This window comes from Lissotriton vulgaris, chromosome 7 (assembly GCF_964263255.1).
Source record: "Lissotriton vulgaris chromosome 7, aLisVul1.2, whole genome shotgun sequence".
Taxonomy (NCBI): domain Eukaryota; kingdom Metazoa; phylum Chordata; class Amphibia; order Caudata; family Salamandridae; genus Lissotriton; species Lissotriton vulgaris.
Window position 1 is genome coordinate 603080041 of NC_141695.1, and position 12962 is coordinate 603093002.

At 44.4% G+C, this 12962-nt stretch overlaps 1 protein-coding gene across 3 annotated transcripts in view; it reads left to right on the forward strand.

Moving 5' to 3' along the window:
- UNC13D (unc-13 homolog D) overlaps positions 1–12962 on the forward strand; it is a 707512-nt gene that overhangs the window by 144648 nt on the left and 549902 nt on the right. The window contains exon 1 of one of the 3 annotated variants that reach the window (XM_086930727.1): positions 3075–3108. The exons of the other annotated variants lie outside the window; for them this stretch is intronic. Coding sequence (XP_086786853.1) covers positions 3085–3108 — 24 coding nt within the window. The 5' untranslated portion in view covers positions 3075–3084. Of the gene's footprint in view, positions 1–3074; positions 3109–12962 lie in introns of those variants that run through there. 3 annotated transcript variants of the gene reach the window in all.

Here is a 12962-nt window from a genome sequence, read left to right on the forward strand (position 1 = left end):
ATTTTTAACTCTGGCCACTGCGACAATTGATCTACCAAAATAATGGCATATACAACACTCTTATTGTATGTCATGGGTCCTGCAATATCTAAGGAAACACACTCCGAAACACGACTAGGTCTAGACATTGGCAAATGCTCATATGAAATATGTTTCTGAGACTTGTCACTTAAACAACATTCCATGCAATCTCTAACTTTTTGTTCTATGGCTTTATCCATAGCTGGCCACCAAAATTTGCTTCTAATTCTGTTTTTCATACTTGTCATGCCTGGATGACCTTCATGAGCCATATCTAAAACCTTTTGTCGCAATTCACCAGGCACAACCAATTGTAAACCCCTAAATAATACATCATCATTTAGAGATAATTCATTTGCAATCAGAAAGAAAGGAATCACATTTTCTGATAAACTAACTTTTCGTGGCCATGACAATTTTACATAAGTAATAACATCTCTCAGTGTCGTATCCTTTTCACAAGCTGATCTCCATTCACTCTCTTGAATACAACCTTTTGACACGTCACAAATGGAAACAACATTTTCTAAGTCAAAATCTTCTCCAACCACATTATCATCAGGAGCAGGTAATCTCGACAGGCAATCGGCTGGTACATTCCTTACTCCTGGAATATACTCCACCTTGAAATGAAAATCTTGCAACTTATATTGCCATCTTGCAATTCTTGAAGTTGCTTTACTGCAACCTTTTGTGGTGAACAAATCAACTAGGGGTCTATGATCAGTTCTGACTTTGAAAGCAGTTCCATAAACATACTTACGAAAATACTCAATTCCCCAGCAACAGGCAAGAGTTTCTTTTTCTAAAGTAGAATGCTTACTTTCAGCACCCCTTAATGGCCTGGATGCAAAACCAACAGTAACCAACTGACCTTTTTGATTTTGCATTAAGACTGCTCCAATGCCAGCATTACTTGCATCAGTAATGATGATTGAATTACACATTGTATCAAAAGTTTTCAAAGCAGGCGCAGGTGCAATACTCTTCTTTACCTCTAAAAATTCTTTCTTACAATTTTCATCCCACATAAATGATACATTTTTTTCATTAAATTTCTCATGTTCAAAGTTTTATCAGCAAATCATGGAACAAACTTTGCATAATATTCGGCAAGCCCCAAGAAAGATCTGAGTTCATCCTTATTTTCAGGATCAGGAGCTAATTCAATGGCCCTGATGAGATTTTGTTTCGGAGAAATGCCGTGTTTACTAATTGAATGACCTAAATAGTCAACTGATGACACCCCAAATTTACATTTATCTTTGGTGAGAGGAAGCCCATTATCTTGCAAAAAGCACAAAACTTTGTGTAATATGTCTGTGTGTTCTGAAGAATTTGATGCAAAAATCAAAATATCGTCCTGAAAGTATAGGACATTTTCAATATTCTTAAACAAGTTGTGCATCACTCTCTGAAAAACAGAGGAAGCAGATATTAACCCAAATGGCATCCTTTTAAGTATAGGACATTTTCAATATTCTTAAACAAGTTGTGCATCACCCTCTGAAAAACAGAGGAAGCAGATATTAACCCAAATGGCATCCTTTTATATCTGAATGCTCCTTCTGACGTGATGAAAGAAGTGAGCTGTTTACTATCCTCATGTAATGCTATCTGGTGATACGCATTAGACAAATTCAGGGTAGAAAATATGAATGCCCCTTTCAATTTCGTGAACATTTCATTTATATTGGGCAAAGGATGCCTGTCAACCCACACGTTCTCGTTGAGATCTCTTAAATCAACACATCTCACCTCACCATTAGGTTTATGTGCAACAACCACCGGAGATAACCATCCTGAAGATTCTATCTCTTCAATGACATCCAAATTGCACAATCTTTTTAGTTCACTTTTAACAGCTTGTCTTAAATGCAACGGGACATTTCTCACTTTATGAACCTTTGGTATGGCATTTTGTTTGAGAATGATTTTATGTACAAATTTCTTCAGAAGGCCTAATTTCGAAACAGAGAAAACATTTGGAAATCTCTTTTCCCATTCCGAACCTGGGTCAGATTAGACATTTAAAATTAAATCTGAATACCCAAGTCCTTGCTCCGGGTGATTGGGATCCAATGTTATCATCAAATCTCTTTGTTGCGGCCAACTCAAAAGACAGGATCCATCTTTAGCTACATACACCTTTGACAAAATAGTTTTACCCTTGAAACTTATGGTGGATTCGAAAAATCCTAACACATCTATGGGTTTTCAACCATACCCAACTAACCTTATGTCAGGTGGAGATAAACACAAGTTAGGAAATTCTTTTATCCATTCCTCACCAATAAGAGTGTGTCTTGCACCAGAATCAGCCATAATATTTATATCTTTACCCCCAATGACTACTGTACAATAAGGAGCATCTTTTACAGATGTATTGATCTCACACACCGCCAAAAGAAATTCATCATCATCAATGTCACTCATAACTTCTTTTACATTGTCCTCAGTATGACTTTTACGATCAAAACTTTTACTTTTGAATTTGTTCCTATTTCGGCACATTTTCGTAAAGTGTCCCTTTAATTTACAGTATCTGCACACCTGGCCCATGGCAGGACACCTCCTATCATTCGCCAAATGACCGGAAATACCACATTTTGAAAAATATATATTCTTTTTTTTTCTTGATATTGCTGGCTCTTGTTTTTCACCTTGTTAGATACATTGTCTTCATAACTGTTTTTTTTGACTAGATTGACTTCAGATACTTTTTGTTCAGAAAGTTCTTTTAAGCCAATTTTCATATCTTCGAAACGATGAGCAATGTCTAAGGCTTTATCTAATGTTAAATCTTATGTATCCAGTAGTTTCCCTTGAAGTTTAACATCTGCAACTTTATGTACCATTTGATCATGCAACATCTGATCCTGAAAAGTTGAATAGTTGCACTTGGATACTAAAATTCTCAAATCATTCATAAAGGAATCAATAGATTCATTAGGCAATTGACCCCTACTTAAAAACTAGAGACCACTTCATTCACTTTTTTTATGTACTGTTTATCCAATTGACAGATGGCATCTTCATAAACATCCACATCCCCTTCAGTTGATGATACAATATTCCCACTTGGAGGTAAGTGGCTTAAAACATGTCTACCCTCTGCACCCGAACAATGTTTCAAAATTGCTAGTTTTTGTTTTTCAGTATAATCCTCGCCTCCTATCGCTTCAATGTATGCTTGGAAACCTTCTTTCCATCTTTTCCATTCCAATATGGGCTCTCCAGGTGAAGCCAAGAAAGGTGCAGGAGCAGAAAATGTTTTCCATTTCAAATGTATTGAAGATATTGAGCAATGTATATATAAAGTGTTGGTTCTACAACATTATGCCAATTTTTTTTTCATAAAAAAAAATTATTATGATTATTTTTTTTAATGTGCACCAAAATGTACAAATTTTGATGTTGCAAAGTTATGGCCAAAGACTTGCTTTAAAATTGCTTCAATCGGTGTATTACACAATCTAAACAAAGATCGTAATGCGAAATCCGCTGCTCGGGTAGATAATACCAGCTTTTGCACTTTTTTGGCCCCAAAATATGGCCGCCATGCGTGTAGACGCATGCGCGATGCGTGCTGATGTCACACGTGAACAATAGCCATGTTCCTCTTCCCAAAATATGGCTGCTTCACGCTGTGACGTACCTACGTCACGTTTCAATACACGTAGTACGCACTGGTAATCAGCAGACAAGTCCGATCACTGGAAATCCTTTAAAATACGTGAAACCCTCACCGAGTGTTGTTGAAAGATGCGCTTTTCACAGAAATGTTCCTTGAAATAACGCTAGTCACTCGGAATCATGCCTGACTTCATACGAGTGAATTTTACCGAATAGTCATCTGGTCTGCTGCAAACAGGACTCCGGGCTCAACAGTTCTTCTCCGATCGTCGCCAGCATAATATTCAAGATGCCTCAGACGAGTGGTACGTTTGAAATAGCTCTTTATTTTCATATGAAGTGAAACACGTCTTATACATGAGCGTGGGTCTCAACTGTCCCTTGTGGAATCCAGAACAACTCCGTGTTCTCAATTCCACAAGTCACTTCAAAACACCACAAGTAGCTCATGGGGAGGTCTCCTGCCCAGCTTTTTCGCAAAACTAACTAGGGCGGCTAGGGTTTTCATAAAAGCCAGTTTTCTGGCTTGTACCGCTTGAGTCCAGGCACTATTTTGATCAAAGAGAATGCTCAAGTAGATAAATCTATTTGTAAAATCAATCTTCTGATTATCGATATACATTTCTCTCCATTTATGGCTGCCAGTGCCACACCTCATGACAAAGGTTTAAAAAAATATATCTTTTTATTTATTTATTTATTGGCATTTTGAGATAAACAATATACAGTATATGCAAAGACTGCTTAGCTGATAATAATACAAAGGATGACAAACGAGTTTAAAAAAAAAGAAAACAAAAGGAAAAAATGAAACATTAAAACAGAGGCGACATAGTAACAATGTGCTATTAGAAACAACATTGCATGCAGCATTTATGATGCAGTGGTACGGTACAAAGCAGTTACCTTCACAATAGAACAGTGAAATGATATGTATAAGAAAATGATGTCGAAGAAGTAATATGGCATATGTCGTGAACCAGTTAATCCGTGTTGTTGGGAACGTCAGGGCTTTGCTTGGTGTCTGAGCGGCGAGAGGACAGCCATGTGAGAAACGGGGTCCAGATATCTTTGGGCCTGGGGGCTTGGGGGAGGAGCTCCCAATATGTATTTAGCTGCTCCTGACAGAATGTGACATCCGCTATCCAGGAATTAATGGTGGGTGGACGGCATCTACCCCAGTGAATCGCAACCTGTCATTTAGCCAGAAGTAGCATCATGGCCAGTAATCTGCGCTGCCCGGGCAGGACATCCTGAACGTCGCCTAGGAGACATAGTCTAGGGGTTGGACAGGCGGGTTTCTAGGATTTCCTTAATGAAGATTAGAATTTCAGACCAAAGCGCTCCATGTCAGGGCAGCTCCAGGCCATATGTACAAAGGCAGCGTCCGGCGCCGCACACCTCCAACAACTCGCCTCTGGACAAAGGCCTATCTGTCTAAGGTTTATGGGTGTTCTATAGATACGATGTAGGTATTTAAAGTGTATAAGGCGAAGCCTGTAGTTATGGGAGAATAGTTTGAGTTGTCTATAGGAAAATCGCCATTGGGTGTCGGTCAGAGGGGTGAGCAGCTCCTCATTCCACTTGGCAAGAGCCTGCGGATGCCTGATCGGGAAGGAGCGCTGCATGCTACTGTATAGCTTAGTGACTAGTTTATCAGGGGATGAGTTTGTCAATATTAGTTCCAGGGCGGGAAGAGGGGGAGGGGGAGTTGGAAAAGTGTCATGCAGTGTGCGGCAGGTGCCTCTAATGGAATTGTATAATAGCAAGTTGGAAAAATGCGTGTTTGCGCCTGGAGGAGAAGTGGGGGGTGGGGGGTAGGAATTGCTGGGATAGAGATCAGCAAGAGTATTCCATCCAAGAGCATGGGCACGTGCTATGTCATGACAAAGGTTTTTGATGTATTTACCCTTAGCCCCAGATCCTGCATAAAAGCCGAAAAACTATTCAGTGTTCTTTGGAGTACCACTTGAGTGCGGGACATTAAGAAGGCATAATCCGCATACAATAATGTGGGTATTGGCCATCCTTCAATTTGGGGGAGGTCTTGGCATTTATTCACCAGTGTTTGGCCTAAACCATTTATATATAGGTTAAAAAGAAAGGGGGCCAACACACAGCCTTGTCTTACTCCCTTCTTTATTCAAAATAAGTCTGTGCATTTTCCATTGGCTCCATAACGCACCATCGCCTTGGCATTACTATATAGTTGTCTTTTAAAAAGGATAATGGTGGGCTTCACTCCTAAGTCCTGAAAAATACACCAGAGCTTGCCGTGCCTAACGCAGTCAAACGCTGCTGTGAGGTCGACAAAGGCTAGGAACTGCCTGCCCTTCTTTGCAAGAGTATACTTCCCTTTAAAAATGTTCAGGTTTAAACCTTGTTCAACTGTTCCTAGCCCGTTTCGAAACCCAAACTGTAACTCAGAAATAATACCCAATCCTGTAATCTTTCAAGCACGATGCGCCTGACTACTTTTACCAAAGAATCTAAAAGTGATATCGGCCGATAACAGGCAGGGTCTTGGAGATTCCCTTTTTAGGTTTCGCTGGGGGACGGAGCCGTTAGGCTCCTCCTCCAGAGAAATCTATTGAGTACAGTAAGCACTCTGGAACACGCCCCCCCGTCCCATTGGCTAGCTCCATAAATGGAGCCTATCCATTGGACGAGGGGCCTGTCCATCAATGCCGGACCAGACACGGGGGCGTTCCCGAGATTCTTTGGCTTTTGCCGACGTCGCGCGACGCCGGGAACGCCCCCGAGTCTCCTCCGGCCGGGCCGTGCTTGCTGCTGTCCTGCCTTGTGTCCGGCCGGGCCGTGCTTGCTGCTGTCCTGCCTTGTGTCCCTCCTCCCGCCGTCCCCACGTTTCCCGCCTCCCTCCCGACGTCCGTGTCCTTTCCCATCCCCCTCGTCCTCTCCCGCCCGCCCCCCCTCGTCCTCTCCCGCCCCCCCCCCCCGTGTCCTCACAAATTGTGGTATCCCGTCCCGCCCGGGGGTCAACCGGCAGCTGCTCGGCACCTTGGCCGAGGCACGAAGGGGCTGCGACCGCATTGGTGGCTTTTCGGAGGCTCGTCGGCAGAGGCGCGCTCTGATTGGCCGCTGCAGTGGGCCTGTCCCCGTGAGCTGCGCCGCCGTTGGTTGGAGCCTCGCCGCGTCATCAGGATCTGCCCCGGGAGCCGCGCTGTGAGTGGCTGACTCTGGGGGAACCCTCGACGTCAGCGGAGGCCAGTGGGAGCTGCGACGGGGGCCGTGCCTGCGAGGGTGAGTCTTCGGCCCAGAAGCTGGGGGAGATCGCCTTCCACCCCGCACCCGGTATTGACACCGGCTGAAGAGAGGAAGCGCTGGGGGGCTGTGCGCTCGCTCGCCAAAGCGTCACGGACGTGCGCCTCGCCTCCCGAGTGCCCCGCATTGCGCGTGGGACCCGGGGATAACAGCCCAATACCCGATCTCCCTGATTTGAGGGGAGAAACCAGCTGAGGCAGGAGCGCTGCTTCTACAACTGTGCCTTTAGAATACAGGGGTTCACCAGCAACTCTTCAATTGCACGTTCATACACAATGCATTTCCCCCTGTACCCCAGGGATGATACTCAGTAACAGGTTCTCCAATGAGAAACGGCGCCCATTCAAGTGCAGCACGCACTCTTAGTATGATCGCTTTTATATTCGGCACCGCAGTGGAGCTTATTGTTGTATATTTATTTGACGTTACAAGCATTCCGTGGTGATATGTGGCAGGTTTCTATGTTTAAGTTAAGAACGCAGACTTCCCACCGGCAGTAAAGCACTTTGGTCGACGTGGCCTTTTTCGGAACGATACTGTGTATTCTATATATATATTTTCCTCACAGCAACATTAAAGGTTTCAGAAACGCCAATATTTTCGATACAACGTACTGCATAATGTTTCCTCATGCATGCATTGCATAGGCATCGCTAAGGTGTATGTTTTCGTTGAGGACCCCTGCACAAACTACTATCGCAGCTAAAACTCAGGGCCCCAGATTAAGAACACACTTCCGTGGAGGCGGCCACGCCATCTGCCTGCCTCTGGAGGAAGTAGCAGCTACAGTAAATCAGCCCCTTTGATGTCAGCCAGGGATCCTGGGATGGCATTCGAGCTTGAGCTTGTGACCTGGTAACCATAGAGACATTAACCCATTGGAATTATTTTGTCCTATGCTTTTCATGCACGGAGGACGTTAAACGGAAAAAAACGTTGTTCCTAATTCTTAGCGGCATCAAAGCAGACTTTGCTCCAGACCTTGTACTAAGTGGTGAAAAAATGATTTCTATGTGCGCTCTAAATATTTTCTTCAGTATTCCTTTTCTTTGAAAAAGAACAAGCGATATGTGGTTGAATGAATAATACAGTCTGACTTAGTTTGCACCAGTCATTCTTTTTTTTTATTAAATCTTTTTAATATGCAGTTTCAGTTTGGGGTTTCTACTTCAAACTGTACTTGGATTTAAAAGGAACCTGTCTTGTATTGATTAATACATCATATGATTTTAAACCTTCACCGTTTTGTGCAACAGGCAATACACTATTACCTTGCTTCATCAAAGAAACCTATAATGATTTTGTATGAGTTACGCAATGCATATAGCTATGAGGATCACCTTGCTACTAGTTGACAAGCTGTGTGTATACAACAATAGCAGGATTATATATATATCTATTTTTTTTTTAGCAAAAATACGCGGCACTCAGAAATCCTTCACTTCAGGTATTTAATTAAGTAAACAGAGCCAGTCTGTCACACCGACCTGTTTCGGCCACGCAGGGCATTTCTCACTGTTGGAGGACACTACTTTATAGCCTGATAACATTTCTTGCTAATAAAGAGATCAAAGAGGGGTTCTCAATACCAATCATTAAGAAAACAACTGAGATGCTAACACTTACAAGAGCAGGTGGCACAGATAACTTATCAGCAGTAATAATAAAAACAGCTATTCCCCTTGGAACAACTTGCTCCACCTGCTTTTTCAAACAAATTCTCCTGAAAAGAGCTTCCTAGATTGCTGGAAGGGGCAGTCCCTCGAATCTGGGGTACACCTCCTCCACCTCTGGCCAAGTTCGACCCCCCGCCCCACGTATGGAGCTCTCCCTTCATTGTTTACCTCCTCTCTTTCATCACTTCTCCCTTACCCTCCCTCTATTTCATGTTAGAGGCTTCATGCGAGCCTCAGCTGGTGAAACTCTGCTTCTGTGCCACCCCTGACCTCTGCGTGGGGCTCTTTGCATGTGTGTGGGGCTCTTTGCGTGTGTGTGGGGCTCTTTGCGTGTGTGTGGGGCTCTTTGCGTGTGTGTGGGGCTCTTTGCGTGTGTGTGTGTGTGGGGGGGGCTCTTGCGTGTGTGTGGGGGCTCTTGCGTATGTGTGTGGGGGGCTCTTGCGTGTGTGTGTGGGGGGCTCTGGTGTGTGAGGGGGGCTCTTGTGTGGTGTGTGTGGGGGGCTCTTGTGTGTGTGTGTGTGGGGGGCTCTTGTGTGGGTGTGTGTGTGCAAATGCAATACGTCTTGCATTTGCGACAGAGTAAGCTATTGGCATTGTAAATGAGAATGCCATTTATTTATCTGTTTTCAAAACCAACACATAAATAAAAAGTTTGTCATTTACAATGCCAATAGCTCAAACTTTTCCGAAGGCGAAACCGTTGCATTGTAAATGCTTGTTTAAAAATTGGCACTAAAATTGATTCAGACGCTAAGAAAGCGAGACATGGGAATAAAGCGTTGTCAATTGCAGGACCTACATTATGGAACAAACTCCCTCTGTCCCTAAGACAGTGTACTGAGCACTTAAAATTCAGAAGGCAACTGAAAACTGTCCTATTTAAAAATGAGATCTAGCATCTGCTCCAATCTACATCTTCTGTTTAGTCGGCACCATAAGCGCAGAGATACTCCATCTGGAGTTGATTCGAGCGCTATAAAAACCAGCAAATAAATAAATAAGACCAAGTATCTATAAGATTAGAAGAACAGCTAGCTGTAATTACCTGTGTTTGAAGTGGGCCCCATAGCCCGTGTTATTTTTGAATAAATCTTCAGGGATCCCATCAGGCCCCAGGGCCTTTCCACCAAGCTTGCCATAATTGCACGGTTGACTTCACCCAGGGTTACCTGGAGGTCAATAGAAATTAATAAAGCTGACATTTTGTCCTCACCTAATAGATGGATTTCTAAATTGTTTGCACACAAACCGTTGTTACATTTTTTACTGAAGTGCTGTATCCAATGCGCCTCTGTTATTGCAATTTCAATAGATGGTGCAGCCCCAGAATACAGATAAGGGGCTTTTACAGCCCTCCAAAAGGCCGCACCATCTTGGAAAGCGAGGCCTCATGCATCGACGTCCAAACCTCAGTTCTCAACGTCTGCTTGCGCTCCTTAAATGCATTTTTATAGGCTATTTTGGCCTCTGTTATCTCCTGTGAACTTGTAGGGTTTTTATGTATTTCATGTTTTAATTTAGCGTAGGCCTGTGTACACTTTGCATCAAACCACCCTTTTGTATTCTAAATTGGATTCATATTTTGAGCAAATAGAGACTCTTTTATGGCTCTTGTGATCAGCTGGGACGAGGTCAAAATTATTTCATGGGTGGTATTTTCACCCAGACAATCCGAAAAGGCAGATTTGCACTTGGTTACAACAGTCTGTGTGATTTCTAAAGGGTCTACTATCGACCATCACAGGGAATAACCATTCACTCTATTTATTGTTACATTTTGAGGAATGTGCGAGGGTTTGGCTCCATAATTTATCTGTTGTTCTAACTGAGTGAGGGTGATGCTCTGTGGGAAGTGATCACTCAAAATGATACTGTGGGTAGTGAATGATTTTTTTTTAACATAAGATTTTATTTGATAGAAAGCAAAGTCGATAAATCAGTCACATGTTGAAACATACAGCTGAATCAAGTTACATAGTAATCACCTTAATGGCTTAAGAACCATTTCGAGAATTGGGTCCAGTCCGGGACATTGCCAGTTTAAGCGTTGGAGAGCCACACAATTCACCTCGGAACTTATTCCAGTGTCCCAATTTACTATCCCATTTTGTGGGGCAACCTCTAATTTTGTACACTGTTTTTTCAGCAAGCATGCAGCGATCCAGCTCAGCTACCCAGCCCACCACCAGCGGCCTCTCGGGGGAGCCCCACTTCATAGCAATGGAGCGTTTGGCCAACAGGAAGGCCAGCGTTGCCCACTGTAGTTCCAATTCGTTCAGGTCTGTGGCCCCCCATATATTAAGGAATCTCTCTTTCAGGGATAGCGGGATCAGCTTACCCAAAGAAGCCCTCATTTTACGTATGACTCCCTCCTAAAATTGTTGCACTTTCGGGCAGTCCCATAGGACGTGATAGAAGGTGCCCGGCTGGCCACACCCTCTGAGACATAATGTGTCAGGGCGCCTGCCAATTTTAGCTAGTGTGAGAGCAGACATATAAGCTCGATGTAGGACTTTCAGTTGGATTAGTCGGAATCTATGGTTGATGGCCGACTCCCTAGGAGACATTAAGGCTGCCCGCCATTCCTCCTCTTCTAGAAGCCCCAGGTCTTCCTCCCATTTATCTCGTAGGGGTCGGAAGGTGTCGGGGAGGTTGTTACAAATCTTACGATATGTGAGGGACTTGGCCTTTTTGGGGAGAGGTTCAGACGGTAGTCTATCCTCTAGGGGGGAACTCTCAGGTATGGAAGTGAGGTCGGGATGGCAGTGAGAAGGGCATGTTTGATTTGAAGATATTGAAAGTGTTCTGTTGGTGCCAGGGAGTATTTTGATTGTAGGTCTGCAAAAGTCAGTAACTTGCCCCTGTGTACTAAGTCGCCCACAGTGGAAAGCCCAATCGTGTCCCATTTATCGAAACCCTGAAGAAAACAGAGAGAACCCATAGAGGAGTCGCTTCGGTAATTTTGTGCGACCATCCCAAACACTTGTTGGTCCTATGCCATATTGCAATTGTGTGTGCCATGGGCCTAACATATCTTTTCCTGGTTGGTTTACTGTACAGGGCCCCCAGGTAGCCCTCCCGCCCGGTCTGACTCTTGTCAAGGAGGAAGCCGTGAATCCAATGATTGAAGGCCACGAGTTGCGACAACCAGTAGTAGAGACGCAAGTTGGGCATGGCTATACCCACCGTCCCACAACAGTTGACATATGTCACTGTCCACGGCGCCAAAGTAGGAGTCCGGGATTGGAAAGGGACAGCTTTGCAGAGCGTATAGGAAACACGGGAGCGCTAGCATTTTAAATAGGCAAGCCCTACCAGGAAGTGATAGTGGAAGAGAGCGCCAGTGTGCTACGTCCCTGTGCAACCTTCGCAGGGGGCCCGTTAGATTCCGGTCCAGGAACACCATCGGGTCCGGCGTGATGAAGATACTTAGGTACTTAAAACCATCTGGAGCCATCGTAATGGTAAACCCCCTAGGCAGCTTGGGCGGGGGCCATGCAGCACATATAGTATCGATTTGGACCAATTGATCGAGGAGCCCGAGTATTTCCCAAAGTTAGTGAGGACATGGAAGAGGCTGTTAATTGAAGACCGGGGGGAGGCTACATATACCAGGATGTCATCGGCATAGAGAGAAATTTTGCCTAATATCTCGTCGTTCTCGTGGTCTCTAATGGACACGTCTGTACGAACTCAGTGAGCCAAGGGTTCCAGAGTGAGGGCAAATAGTAATGGCGATAGGGGGCATCCCTGTCGGGTCCCCCTGAGGTGTCAGAATTGTCGAGATGTGTGGTTATTGACCCGCACCTGACCCGATAAGTCGGTATAGAGAAGTCGCACCCATTGGATACATTTGGGTCCGAAGCCAAATCTACGAAGAACCTCAAAGAGATAGGACCATTCGATCGAGTCAAACACTATCGTGGCGTCAAGGGATAAAATGGCGGCATCGTGTTGTATGATAGATTGCCGACTCAGGACGTTATTGACTCGTCGCGGGTTAAGGGCCGTATTACGGCCCGGGAGGAAGCCCGATTGATCATCATGGGTTAGGGAGGGAAGCAGAAGGAGTAGGCGAGCCACCAATAGCTTGGCCAGGACCTTGGCCTCCGCATTGATGAGAGAGATCGGTCTAAAGGATCCGCAGTCAGAGGGTGGTTTATTCGGCTTGAGGATAACTGCTATGGAGGCCAGCCTTTGGGCAGGAGGCAGGATACCTCTATCTCTACTTTCTTCAAACATATTCTTCAGATGGGGGACCGTTTCGGGAGCCATAGCTTTCAAGAATTCTATGGGGACACCATTTGGACCCATGGCCTTGCCACAGTTAATGCTAAAAACTGCCGT